We start from the raw sequence: 15504 nt of genomic DNA on the forward strand, positions 1-15504 counted from the left end.
TTGTAATTTCGTTGTACCTGTACAATGACAAATTAAAGATCTATCTATCTATAATATCAAGCTACAGCCATTGTGTATTTTATTATGTGAAGCACTAGATGGTTTTAGATAAATATCGACTCTTTGTTTGTAGATATCTACTAAACTAAAGCAAATACAGAGAGTAATGAAGGCCTGTTGAGAAATATGTATTGTACACACTGCTCTGCTTTCTGCACGGATCTCACAGCTGTTCTCACTGTAAACATCGCGTCTCGATGAAAGCAGTTAATAACATAATATCCAGGGGATGCATGCAGAGGAGCCGTGGAGGACCGTGGAGGACCCATCAGTGTATCCTCGATTATAGCTCCTCCAGAGAGCCTCCTCGACGCTCAATCCTCGATGTGCATTTAGAGAAATTAGATGTCCTTCAATATGGCGCGCCGGAAAACCTCTGATCGAGATTTCGAGGAGAAATTATTAGAGAAATAATAAAGGCCCCGGGTCATTTCCCTTGGTTAGGAAGGTTCCTAACCTAAGCTAAATGGACTATTGGACCGCAACCTGATTGTGTCTGCTTCTCACTTCTCTGGGGTTGCGTCAGAATATTGCATTTTAAATAAAAAATAATCTAGAGTTTTGGTTCTTTTCTTTTCTTTCTTTTGTTTATTGTTTTCTGCTAGTCTCTTGTCTACACTCCAGTCCAGTTGGTGGCGGTAATGCACCTACAAGTTGGTTTTCCAACCGCCAAAAAACACCAAAGAAGAAGAAGAAGAAGAAGAAGAAGAAGAAGAAGAAGAAGAACCCAGGTGGCGTCTCGTCCCTAGGTCGCAACGGTTCTCTCTCTTTCTGTGTTCCTGAGACATTGTGTGAGCTCCAGCACTACTGATCCATCATCTGTGTTTTTAGATAATCCTCCGAATGGACTGTGTGCTCTTTTTCTGGAGCGTTTACCTCGGACTATAGGAGCTAGCTTAGCATGCTAGCTGGAAACACGTTGGCAACACTACTCAGATTGAGAGTTTGATGGAGAGAAAGAACCAGTGTGTTTAACGGAGTTTGCAGGAAAAGGTGATCTAGTAAACATGAGTAAAGTCCAAATGCTGCTTTCGTTGAAGAAGCTGCTTCTCACTCCTGCTGGTGAAGAGATATTTGCTCTGGTGGAAAAAACGATGGCAGAGTGCGAGGAGGAGCTGTCTTGTTCAAAAGAGGAGAACAAGAGACTCCAGAAACTACTGGATTCTGTTTTACAGCCTCAGCTTCGGATACACACAGCAGGTCTGTTCCCTTTACTCTTAATTAACACTTTAAACCAGGGTTGTCCAAACTGCGGCCCGGGGGCCAAATGCCCCTGGCCATTTTGAAACGGCCCTCAGCTAAAAGTATAATGAAATATGGCCCACAAATGAAACTTGTGCTTTTCTCATATTGTACTACTTAAATGTATATTACACAGTAGTATTCATGTGTCAATTCATGTTAATAACATTTTGATAACATTTTCTAACAAATCTTAGTGGATAAAAAGAAGCCTAATAACTTATTTACATAACAAGCTTCATGTTATTATAATCATTCTGAGACTTCTGTTTTTAAGGGATGAGCTGCCAACCAGATAAATGAAACACTATATAGAACTGTGATGTAGGCTGTTTTTTCTTCAAGGTCCCATGACATGCTTTTCTGGTTATTAACCATCTCCTTGTGTGCTATGTAGCTTTTTATGCATGTAAACGGTCTGCAATGTCACAAACCCTCAAAGTAAACCCTGGAGCGAGTAAAACTCTAACAGCTATGCTTTCCCAGAATGCGTAGTTGGAGATTTATCTTTTTCCATTTTTTCTTCCTGAGTATGGTGACGTTACCATGCCCAAATGGACCAATCAGTGGAGCTCCTCACACACCAAAATCCCTTTGGCGCTGGGTGTAACGCGTTACAAAAGTAACAGAGTTACAGTAATGTATTACTTTTTGCTGTAATTAAGTAATATTACGCATTACTAATAAAATATGGGTAATAAACTCACAAAACACATATTAACCCGAAATTAAATGGAGTTTTTTTTTTTTGTGGAATTTAACAACATCGCGAGACATTCCGACCCCAGAGTAAAATTGTGCGCGTAGATTAGTAAGCCTGGTGTTTACCCTTCAGCCTGCCCGGTTCTAGGGGGGTGCATTGGCATGCATTGCACCCATAGGCTGCGTTTCACTTCGGTTAAATGGATTCCTTGCGTCCCTCACTTGCGTCGTTTCCCTGTGACTAGTCCCTCCCTCCAGGGAAGCATGGAGAGACGCAAGGAAACCACGAGAAGCAGGGAAATGAGTTTTAAGAGCAATGGGACGTACTTTCCTCCGGAGAGTCACGTGAAGCGACGTCCGTTTGTGATGACGCCGCACATCTGATCATCTGACAGCAGCTCTGTCCCCGTTATTTTCACAAACACCCCCGCCTACACATTTACTGACACAAATATTTGTATCATCTGTTGTAGACCCAAATAAATAAAATCAAATAAGAACTCATTCTCAAAAAAGATAAACGCCATTCTTAAAATGTATAAACGAACATTAGTTGGATTAATGTTGATTAGAGTGCACAATAGAAATAAAATAATTGAGAGAAGAGATGTTATCTATCAAAACCCAGTTAGATTAACATTCATTGGATTGCACACTTTGTTTGTTTGGATATGTGGCAAATTCACATTTTAAATAGCACTTAATGACTGACTGAATCGAAATGACAATAAATGACAATGTAAAACAGAGGCGTGGGAAGGTATTTTGAGTGGGGGTGTTGGACTCCAGTGAACACTATTACGGGCACTATAGAGCACGCACAAAAGCGCGAGCACCAGGGGCGCCACAGTGGAATGTTCTACTGCAACACTCCCCACACGAAAACACACAGTACACCCGCGACTGTTACAATGAAGGCTCGATAATCAGCTCACGGCATATAGGCAGGGGTAAAGTGCTATTTTTTTACGAGTGGGGAGCGGACCTCACCTCCTCTAGGGGGGTCCGGGGGGATGATCCCCCGGGAAGATTTGTTTTAAATATTGAAGTTAAAAGCATCAATCTGGTGCACTTTGAGAGCAACATTTAAGAGATCTATGGATACATCGCTCAACACCCAGATGAAACACAACTGTAAGCAGATGTTCTTTTTCTTTATGGATATTTTTACAAATCACTCTCCTTTCAAACTGTATTCTTGTTTTACTGCCATATAGTATTTCATAACTGTTTTTCCTTTATTCTCTTTTTTTTATAACTATAATGATCATATGAAGGTGTGCCACGGAAATAATCTTTTGAATAATTTGTGACCAAACCGTTTGTGGCCCACTGGGATAACTTAGACTAAATGTAACTATCTAAACACTCAGAGAGTCCTTTAGCTCACCTGAGTCTCTCAGCCTGATAGGAGAGCTCTCCTCCAGCTTGTTGTGGAACAAACAGCTCCGTATGTCTGTTAGTGCAGCTAGCTAACCAGATGCTAACAACACGGTCCCTGCTGCTGGCACCGGTCCCTCTCTCTCTCTCTCTCTCGCTCTCTCTCTCCCTCTCACACACACTAAATGCGCTATTTCTGCACACACACACACACACACACACACACACACACACACACACACACACACACACACACACACACACACACACACACACACACACACACACACACACACACAGCTGAGCTTGAATGACACAAGCACACTTTTATTTCCATGCAACTCTCTGATTGGTCTGGTGTCTTGCCTCTGTTGCATTCACTGAACACGGGAAATAACAGTCCTGCCGTTCTCTCTAGTGTCTTGATGAGGTTCACGTAAGGCACGGTTAATGTATTATATTATTGAGGTAGAATTGTCCGGGGCTACAGAAAAAACATTCGGGGCAGGCTAAAATATTATTTTACCAACAATGTGGAATTTATTGGCTACATATTTACACAGATTATACACAGCGGGAGCCGCAATAACCGTCAAATAATAATTCAGACGGGGGAGCTCTGCACCCCCTGCCTGCCGCTAGGGGGTGCTGCTTCACCCTCAGCACCCCCCTTCCCGCGGCCATGATGTAAAATGAAAAAAGCGATCATGAAAATGTTTCCAAAAAATGAATAAAATGATTTTTGACCACTTTGTTGTTCAGATATATCACATATTTGTAACTAAATTATACATTAATTGAAACAAAACAAGGTATAAACTGAGGAGTGACTCCCGTGAGGTTCATGTATTTTCTTCACTCCGCTGGGAAGCTGCTCTCATGTCAAGAAGCATCAGATCAGTGCATGCACTGTTAATTTATAAGCGGTGTGTTTGTGTGTTTAGGGGCTGTAGATATAATTATTTTGCAATTGTAATGTTTTTTTTTTTATTTCAACAGTGAGCTACAAACACAATAAGATTATGAATGAACAGTATGAAGTTCATCAACATTGAAATATATGTTATCAAAATAATATTGAACTGTTATCAAAACGTAGTGCAACTGTAGAAGTTTGCTCTGTTGTCTCGCTGAAAGAATAACTTTTACCACGTTTTTTACAGACAATATTGAGAGATAAATAGTAGCAGTTCTCACTATGTGTTAAATATCTTTGCCTTCAATAGATTAAATTAGAAGGCTGACAATCATATTGCTTAACATCTAAATGTAACTTTTTGCATGCAAAAAAACCCTCAACTTAACTGATGTGTAGGTGATTTAGTATTGTTTAATGGAATGTGTATCAGTGTATTAAAGTCAATACTTCATTCATTTAAATCAATATCTTTCTTGATTCTTTGTACAGTATGAAAAAAAGAGTCTTTGTACCTGTACTGAAGTTCACTGCTGTGAGGAGTCCAGTTCTGTCTCTCACTCTCTGGTCCAGCCTGTCTGCATCACCTGGACACTTTTAACAAACAAATATATATGGAAAGTACCATGTGTACAAACAATATAACTGATTATCTTCTGTTGAACATATTGGATTGTGTATTGTCCGAGTCAGGGTCCTTTTTATTTTACTGTAACTTTGGAAGTTGTGTTACCAATGCTTACTGTTTATTTAATACCAATTTGGTAATGCAATTAATAAAAACAACAAGGTTTGGGTTCGTTCTTCAGATGAAAGTGACGTTAACGTGTAAGCTCAATAATGAACTCCAGATCAACCAACCATATTGTAATATCTAAGTAATCATCTTGAAATATGACATTAATAATTGTAATATACACACATCTTATTGTGAGGTTGATTTCACATACACTACTTCAACATTAGCTTGTCTACATACTTGAGCATAGCCAATTTAAATTAACCTTAGCGATGCATACAGTTCCTACCTACATAATAAAATATCTCTTAAGTTACAAGGATGACCTTATCTTATCAACCTCAAACAGAAGCCGTCTGTTCTACAGTATTATCCCACTTAACGCTTAACACTTGTCTATTTCGTTTTAACCTTTATATATACAGTCTATGATTTTAACTTGGAGGCTACGATTAGGATAGTTAGCACCGATGTAGCTACCACTCGCTTACACGCTAACCCAAGCCTTAAAGAGCATCTTGCAGGTTGTTGTTTTTTCTACATTTATGCTTAAACTTGCTTGAAAATTACAGTTAAAAAAGTGAATGTAGGATTTAATATGTTTTACGAGACATAAGGGCAGGAATTCAGAGGGAAAGGACCAATTTAGAGCTCTGCTCTTAAAAACAGCTTTTTTTCAAGGTCATACGTCAAACGCGTCATATTACATCACAAAGGGGAAACATCTCCGCTCTCTGACCGCAGGTATAGTTAGTAGTTGCGTTGAGTTGAGCGGTTGTGTTTTAATGAGCTGGTATTTTTCGGTAGTTTTACATTGTATTTCACCATTTGTAATCATGGTGCAGTATTGTGTTTGTGCAGGTTACACAAATACCACCCTGTCAGGACATCGAGTCCACAGTTTCCCTCACGGGAAAAGGAACGGAGCTAGCGTTCTTTCCTGGGTGTGTTGTGCATCCACCTCCCTGCAGCATATACTCTCCACAACTTTATCAGGAAACCGTATTACATCTCTCTTCCCCCCCCCCCTTCGCTGCTCACTCTCTCTCTCCCCTCCGGTACACGGCACCGTAAGACGTAGTGTGGAGTTGCATTAGGTAACGCTGTGGTGGCTGTACTGCTCCAGCCGTCTCCTTTGTGTTTGTGTGTTTCCCCCTGTCTGTGTTGTTTGTGTGTGCGTGGTGGCTGTCACTCCTGGCTCCCGGCTCAACCTCCACTCACCTGTTGCAATCAGCTGTGCACCCTCCCCGACTACACACCTGCTTTCCATCAAGCCATTTACAACGACATATCAACGGAGGCTCCACAACATTTCTCCGCCAGATCGTCAAGTATCAGCCGTATCTCGCGTCTCTCCTCCGGTACACAGCACCGTAGTGTGGAGTTGCTTTAGGTAACGCGAGATACGGCTGATACTTGCGCATTAGTTTCTGTTATGGATCAGTATCAACAGTCCTGCCAGTAACGTTACTATATTATCAATGCTACTTTAGTTATAGCCTGATATATGATAGCTAACTTTACAATGTTGTGATGTGACGTTAGCTAACATTCTGTAGCTAACGCTGGTCACTCACCAAGATAGCTGCCCAGTTCTCCACTGGTTCTCCTCACACCACAGCTCAATTTCTCTCCGATGGCCGTTATTTCTTCTAATCCTTGGCTGCTCCTGGTCTCTTGGACGCCTAGCAGGCTCATAATTATAAGGTTGTGGTCCGTCATATGCATTAGAATATTCATGTTCAACTTCTTCTGTGTCTTCTTTGTCGAAACTAGCATTGGGATCCATGTTTATTAATACGTTACACCGGCCGCTCTCCCCCTTGTGTCCTCCGTGTTACGTCACACGCGGGAGGTCACGTGCCGAGGCTTTTTTATGCGGAAGTTAACATTTCTTAAAAAAACGACGCCAGATGTCACTGTAGTGTATATTTCTGTATATTCTTTTGAAAGTCTAGTGTATTCATCATTTTCCTACACATTTATTCACAGGTGTCTTTAACCTGGAAGTTGCTCTTTAAAATAGGCAAAACTGGTTTTGATCCCTCCTCCCTTGGCCTCCCTGCCACTTAATTCAGGAGTTTACTTGATTGGGAAGCGATTGGTCGCTTTTTCTGTCAGTCTGTTAACCCAGAATGCAAAGCGATACAAAATCAGTCAAGTGCCGGGAAAACTCAAATTAAGTTAAAGAGACAAACAAGAGACAAACAACAAAATGAGTGCGGGACCGTGTAAAAAGCTAAAAACATACCACTTCCACCCAGAATGGGAGGAAGAATATTTGTTTGTGATGTCACATTCAAAGGTTATTTGCCTTATTCGTAAAGCAAGCGTAGCTCTGCCAAAGAAAGGTAACGTGGAGAGGCATTATCGGAGTGTTCACAAGGCATATGAAAGCGACTTCCCTCCGAGTAGCGAGTTGAGAAAGAGAAAGGTCATGTATTATTGCTACAAAAACATTATCTCGCAGTCTTAGTGTCGACAAACTAGTTTCTAACATGCAAAAAGACAAACAAATGCGTCTAGGGTCAGTGTATTTTCGACCTTTCCAATCCAGACGAGATCTCTCTCCCCCGTCTGTGTGCGAGGGGGCGGGGCAGTTTACACACACTCGGCTGCTACATGCAGCAACACACGGCGGGGATAGCGGAGAGAAGCGCTCCAAGGTGTGGTTAAATGTTACCCGTCTTGAGGTGGACAATGGTCCTTGCCAAGAGTGTTTAGCATGTAAGGGCGGTAACACGAGCAATTTGTCTAAACATTTAGCAAAAGTGCACCACATTCAGACTGAGGAATGCACCGGGTTCAACTGTCTTTCTAGTGGCTCTGTAGCCCCATCCACGAGTAACGTTTCCACGTCAGGTATTATGTATGCTAGCAGCAACACACGGAGTTAACTACATTATACAAACATGGGTTAATGATTAGAGGTAACTAACTGAGTTATTTATTTTGTGAAAGTTTCAGCTATTCTGTTTACAGTTCTGTCATCAGATTATTTAATACGATTTGTTAAAACATTGTTGTTTCTTTTTGATGTGAAATATTATTTATTTAATTTAAATAAAAAGCAATGTTAATTTTGTACACTTTATTAAGTTAATTTAATAATATATGTATTTTTAAATCAAGTATTCATCTTTATTGTCTTCATTGTTAGTTTCCACATGCCTAAAACAACCTCCAGCTAAATCTAAAAGTTGATGGCTAAATAAGAGCGTTTGAGAAATTGTGCAAGGCATACAGTAATAGTCCGAATAGTCGATTAATCGTTTCATTAATCGATAGATTAATCGATTATCAAATTAGTCGTTTGTTGCAGCCCTATTGTAGTTATCCCATGTATAAATAAAACGTATTATTCAGCAACCCTTGCAATTTGGGATTTTATTTTTGGTTGGTAGACCTCGGTGAGCTGGTCATTTCAAAAGTAGCTCACCAGCCAAAAAAGTGGGGGCACCCCTGATGTACATGGTTTTAATAATACTTTTGCCTTTCAATGTTTGCCATTTCAAACCATGAGATGGTTCAAATAATATTTGCCTTGATTTACAATATTTTCTCATTTGTTTTATCCGTACAGTTTTGAAGCTTTTGTGCTTTTCTTAGCCATAGTCCGGTTTGGAATGGATGAAATATTTCAGCATTGCACTTTTAACTGGAAATGTTCTCACTTGATTGGTTTCAAAACATAATACATGCCATAATCTGTTCATTGGCAACCATAACATCAATGCTATTTTTCATTGCTGTTGCCGGCCGCTATTGCTCACGTAAACCTACTACTGCTGCACCCTTCACACCTTCTTTATAGTCCTTGACAGTGGTCTGTACTACTGGATTAACGTGTCACATGTTAAGAATTTGCAATCAGAATCGAGTATTCAACTAAGCCGTGTAATAAAAGTTGTTAGTAGCCTTAATGGCCGACACAGTTGTTATGCTATACCACATTGCCCTTCACTGGATGTATAATGAGCTGCGCTAAACTACATTTTAGCATTTAAAATACCTAGCCATTTTTTTGCATTTATTTTGGTAAAGTAACTCAAAAGTAATACAAAAGTAGTGTAACTCATTACATTTCAGAGACAGTAATATTGTAATGTAAGTTATTACTTAAAAAAGACAGTAATAAGTAATATTATATTACATTTTGGAAGTAACTTGCCCAACACTGGGCGCTACTATCAAACGCAGTGGGGGGACCTTTAGCGTTGATTTTCAATTATCAGGGACTCCCCTTGACTTGCATCGAGCTCCCTGCACGTTGGTAATAGACGAGTTGGGTTCGCGGAGAAACACTCACTCAACCTTATCTTTTCTCAGGATGTGTGGCGAACTGTGTTGTGAACAGCCTGGCTTTGAGTTTATGTGTGTGCTCAGGCTGAGTTCCGCGGTGTCTCGCTGTCTCGCAGTCCCAACGCAGCAACCAGAAAAGAATACCAGTAACCCAGCTCACACTGTCCGCTCCTCGAGCCTCAAAGGGCGGAGCAGCGATCGTCCCGCCAACACGGCACCCAGACCCAACGGCGTCCTAGCACGAAGTGCGAGGAACCTATTGTTATTGGTGGAATTATTCTTATTCTGCTGAGAATGTAAAAAAACTAAATCTGAATTTTTTTGTTAAAATAGCTCTTTAGCGCCCCGATTGTGTGGTAGTCACATATAGTTTCTCCGAACTTTACACATTTTGGCACAGACGTTCCTCATGGAATTGCGGACATATTTGTAATTGGCTTCCAATAGCCCCGCCCCCGAGAAAGTTGGTCATTTGGTCATTTGCATTTTTCAGCACATTTTTGCAAACTCCTCCTAGGGAAAAGATCGAATTTTTTTCAATCTGAGACAAGTTCAGCCCATTTCCAATGTGATGTTTAATTGCGAAGGAATAGTTGATCGCTCAAACGAGGAGCTCGTAAGCTAACGGAGAATGTACCACTTTTGACGATTTACATGTCACAAATTACTCCAAATTACTCGCATATACTTTTTCCGATATTCCCCGAAACGCTGTATACACACTGCTCTTATGATTGCAGACATATTTCAAATTGGCTTCCATTAGCCCTGCCCCCTAGAAAGTTGGCCATATTGAAGAATGTGCGTTTTTCCTACATTTTAACCTGTTAAGCCCGAGAGGACCCTAATGCGGGTCTGGCGTGTGGTTTTTTCACAAAAATGTGTCTCAGGGCTTCTTAATATTTAAAAACCTATGAATGTGTTATACTCACTTAACGGTTAGAAACTCAGTGAACTGAAGATATGAACAATTTTTTCCGAAACAAAGCACAAGTCTCACTAGAAGCGTCTAAATTAGCCCTGAGTGAATAAATGCTAACGCACTTGGCACATAACTCAAGGTAAAAATACCCTTATTACTTATCGTAACTGCACATACAAGATATCCGATTAAAGCTGAGATTCCACAGATTATATAGGTATTGGTATCATCACTGAGCGATCAGAATTCGCGACAGGGGAAGCAAACACAGACATCACAACACGTAGCATTACGGAGCATTCACGGGACATCTCTTACCTTGGCTGTTGGTTTCTGATCAAAAGTCGTGTTCAATGTCATTAAAACTATAAAAACGCGGCTGAAGGTTAATCCATAGGTTAATCCAATGTGTCTGTCACTTGGTAAGTGTTTTGCAGTTATAATAACAGGGGGGATGTGTGGCAGCGAGTATGAACACAGTCAAGTTAGTTACCCTGGTTTCTGTCCCTGTTAGGTTTCAATACGGTCTTCCTTGGAGGTCGTAGGGAGGGCTGTTAATGCGGTGTGAAAGTGGTTAGAGCTATTAGCTCGGGAGCACGCCGAGGCTGCAGGTGGAGTTGCCTGTTTGCTGGTCGCTTCGCCGAGCTTACGGTATTAAGTGCGTAAGTACCCGCCATAACTAGTACCTGAAGACTAGCGGGGAGTTTAGCTAGTTTCTGTGAGGCAGTTAGAGGGTCAGGCCGCGGTAGCGTGTAGGCTGTGTAGTAGCGTGAGCGTGCCACACAGTGTTGTCATGATGGAGAGTGTTGAGGACTTTGTGAGAGCGCCTACAGAGGAGCTACTGGAGGGCTTCTTACGTGAGCAGCTGATCTGTGTTGCTGAACATTTCCGCTTGGATGTTGGGGATAAAAGGATGAAGGAAAACATAACAAGGATTGTTAGAGCAAATATGTTCGTGTTAGGTGTTTTAAAAGGAGGAAAATATACTGTTGATCCTGGCAGATACAGTGTCAACATGTCTGGCTGCCGTGATACAGACCTGACTTTTGAACAGAGAAAGAGACTGTTGCTGTTGTAAACAGAAATGGAGAAGCTGGCAGTGGAAAAAATGAGCAATGACATTGCCAGGGTTCTGGTTATCTCTTTCGATAGGTGGTGTAACTCTTTGAATGTGGATACGTATGTCGCATTATGTGAGTTGATGGTGTTGGAGCAATTTCAAAATTCTGTGCCCAGCCACATTGCGGTTTACATCAGCGAGCGTAAGGTGAAGATTGCTGCAGAGGCTGCTGCTGTGGCAGATGACTATGTGCACAGGGGCGGTCGCGACTTCAGGTTCCAGGATGTATGTATCATGCAGCAGGGAGATGGGAAGAGAAAGCTAATCCACACTTGGGTGAGCGTGAGAGGCGTGGTCAGCCACAGAGTGATTCGGAAATCTGTCGGAGAGTGCACTGGAAGGTTGACTGTCCAAAGCTAAGGCTAAAAGGGGGAACTGTGTAGGCCAGTTTAACTCTGCTGCTTGTGCTGTGTCTGTGGTACCCTTACCTGTCACCTCTCCCTGTCAGCAGGTTAGCGAGCCATGTGGGTTGAGGGAACCACTGTTTTCTGCATTCTTGTCAACCGGATACGTGTCATTGGTGGGAAGTGATATCAGCGTGCGAGCGCACTCACTCCGGGCCACCTGGGGATCTGTTGCTCGTGCCGCACCACTTCCACTTTGTTTACTGACAATAAACATTTGTTATTTATACCTCTTGTCTCGCCTCCCTGCTTTATGTTACAGCCCAGGAGCCGGGTTGTAACAAAATGGAACAAGGGGGGCCAGAGATATGGAAAATGCACCCAAATGACCCCAGAAGTGTTTTTTTTCTTCTAAATCTCTCTAAAAAGGTCAAATTTCACTTATTTTGCATCAATCTTGATACAGGGTACTTATTATATGTTATAGTTTGGATTCCTAAAGCTTTCAGTCTAATATCCCGTCATTCAAGGGTGGTTCTCACTATAATTAAAAAAAAAAAATTGGACGGACACTATAATTTACATTTTTTGACTATGTTCAATCTGAATTTACATTAAAATAAAAAAAATCTATATTGATTCTGACTTTGTTACATCCAACTCACCGGTTTATCATTGCTTTGAGAAAAAAGATTATGCATTTACCCCTTTTTAAAAGGGAAGATATAGTAATTTGATCTGGGAATGTCATTTTCGAGCCTGAGTCCTGAAAAACAGGCTCAGTTTTATTGATTTAACGAGCAACCAATGTTTGTTTACAAAGGTAGGGAGCCACTGGTCTAGCTGAATCCCCTCTCGCAGCTGTGTATTCTGCAGGAAGCACTTGGAGTAAAGTTGTTAATATATATATATATATATATATATATATATATAATACATATTATGGCACTGTTCTAGCGGTAAACACTTAAGAAAGAACAGCTATGTGCTGTATCAAACAATGCACAGTGTGTTTTGGAGTAATATGGTTTGTGTTTACATTAGCAAGCATGCCAACACTCAGAGCTAACGCTGTACTGGAGAGAATATGTGTAACGTAATGTCCTTGCGGTAAACCCTGTGAGAGAGAAAGGTTTGAGATCCATACTGTTTCAGAAATAATGCTTGAAGTTGTTTGGAACATAATATGGCATTTAATCACGGCAGCGTTTGGCTGTGTTTTTGCCGGTAGGAAACTCTCTTAGCAGGGGAAAACTGCAGGACGCTACAAAGGGGCCTGGATAGCAGCAGCTGTTCCATTTAAAGGTATGGTCACAGAATCAGCCTTTTTGGAACAGGGCTGGAATAGAGGGGTATCAGGCATGGCTACAATGGGTGATCTGTTTGGTATTTGAAGCAAAACACTTCACAGACATGTTTTGTATAGGTATGGGCCCTATAGGCCCTACAATATATTTTTAGTATTACTATTCTATAGTAGTGTAGCTGTGAACGATCCCAAATACAATTCATTGTTTACATTGCAGCTTGTGCTAAACCAGAAGAAAAAACCCTTTTTCATTTTTAATTCGAAGTTGAAAGGGACTGGTCTACATAAGGTGAATTGAGTCAACAAAAATACACAATAGGTGGGACTAAGAAAGATAATATTAAAGTATAAAAACAAAGGCATTAATTTGGGCTGCAAATCGTCTCCCAGTTTAATCGTGATTAGAATTTTAAATGCTAACACTTAACAGTTTTTTCGACTGTGTGTTTCCTGCAGACGTCCAGCAGCTGGTGGTGGTTAAAGAAGAGGTTCTCCCTGACAAGCAGGAGTGGAGCACCAGTCTGGACCAGAAGGACCCAGAGCCCCCCCCACACATTAAGCAGGAACAGGAGGAACTCAGTGTCAGTCAGGAGGGAGAGCAGCTTCAGGAGCTGGAGGAGGCTGATATTACCAAGTCCACTTTCACTCCTGACCCTGTGAAGAGTGAAGATGATAAAGAGCAACCTCAGTCCTCACAACCTCATCAAAGACAAACTGAACACATGGAAACAGAAGCTGATGTAGATGACTGTCGAGGACCAGAACCAGCCAGGAACTCAGATCCAGAGAACAGTTTAGAACCAAAGACTGAGGACGACACTGGAGACTCTTCTGAACCGGACACTGAAGACTCTTCTGAACCTGAGACTGAAGACAGTGCTGATTGGAAGGAGACCAGAGAACCTGCATCAGGCTCAAACTCACTAAAAAGTAGACATGAATCTGTCAGTGATCCACGAAGTAGTGCTGAAAATAAACAATTCAGCTGCTCAGTCTGTAAGAAAGCTTTTTCACAGAGTGGAAATTTAAAGAGACACATGATAATCCACACAGGAGAGAAACCCTTTAGCTGCTCAGTTTGTAAGAAAGCTTTTTCACATAATATAGATTTAAAGACACACATGAGAGTCCACACAGGAGAGAAACCATACAGATGCTCAGTCTGTACGAAAGCTTTTTCACAGAATATACATTTCAAGGCACACATGAGAGTCCACACAGGAGAGAAACCCTTTAGCTGCTCAGTTTGTGAGAAAGCTTTTTCGCAGAGTGGAAGTTTAAAAAAACACATGAGAATCCACACAGGAGAGAAACTACACAGCTGCTCAGTCTGTAAGAAAGCTTTTTCACTGAGTGGAAATTTAAAGAGACACATGATAATCCACACAGGAGAGAAACCCTTTAGCTGCTCAATTTGTAAGAAAGCTTGTTCACAGAATATAGATTTAAAGGCACACATGAGAGTCCACACAGGAGAGAAACCATACAGATGCTCAGTCTGTAAGAAAGCTTTTTCACAGAATATACATTTCAAGGAACACATGAGAGTCCACACAGGAGAGAAACCCTTTAGCTGCGTAGTTTGTGAGAAAGCTTTTTCACAGAGAGGAAGTCTAAAAAAACACATGAGAATCCACACAGGAGAGAAACTACACAGCTGCTCAGTCTGTAAGAAAGCTTTTACACTGAGTGAAAATTTAAAGGCACACATGAGAGTCCACACAGGAGAGAAACCATACAGATGTTCAGTCTGTAAGAAAGCTTTTTCACAGAGTGGAAGTTTAAAGGTACACATGAGAGTCCACACAGGAGAGGAAACATTTAAATTGCGTAATCATTTCAATAAACACAAATGTGTTGGTCGTCAGTCCTCGCAGCTAAAAGAAATTACAGAAATACAGATATAGGATTATTTGATGTTTTGTTCTTTATTTCTAAATGTTTTTGTATCATTGCTATCCTGTTAATGAGCCCTGTTTTACATAAATGTACCTGTTATCTGATTGTGTTTGCTGCTCCAACTGTCAGGGATACATTTGCATATTTTGTATCCTGATGACCTAATGCCGTTACATGTACTCCCTAAGCCTGATTTCACCCACCTGCAACCGATTCGCTAATAGCCACAAATGGTCTTTTCTTTGACCCCTTGACTCAACAACTTTCTTGTTTAATAATCGTTAAATCTCCTCAGGACCAAGTTCCGTTTCCTGCCTTTCACTTGCTGATCACCCACTGCTCATTTAAGGTGGACTAACCTTTACAATGGACCAGCTAGTCTTAGTGTCTTAATGCAAACGTTCTTGAACGTATAAGGCTTCGCCCTCTAAGGCTATCGCTATTGGCTAATCCCACTGCACGTGTGCAGCACTGACAGACTTAATCCACGCCCACCTATGACGTGGGCCCCACCTACGGACTCACTTCCGTATAAATAGGAAGTAGTACCGACAATCTGCTCCCACTTT

The 15504-nt window shown here is 41.2% G+C and overlaps 1 protein-coding gene across 1 annotated transcript; it reads left to right on the forward strand.

The window, feature by feature from the left end:
- The first annotated feature begins 765 nt into the window (after positions 1–765).
- On the forward strand, positions 766–15039 carry LOC307025471 (uncharacterized protein). Its single transcript, XM_079660171.1, has 2 exons — positions 766–1260; positions 13493–15039. Exons 1-2 carry the CDS (start codon positions 1068–1070, stop codon positions 14941–14943), a joined length of 1644 nt encoding a protein of 547 aa, XP_079516297.1. The 5' UTR covers positions 766–1067; the 3' UTR covers positions 14944–15039.
- The last annotated feature ends 465 nt before the right edge of the window (positions 15040–15504 follow it).

This window comes from Notothenia rossii (assembly GCF_949606895.1).
Source record: "Notothenia rossii genome assembly, chromosome: 11".
NCBI lineage: Eukaryota > Metazoa > Chordata > Actinopteri > Perciformes > Nototheniidae > Notothenia > Notothenia rossii.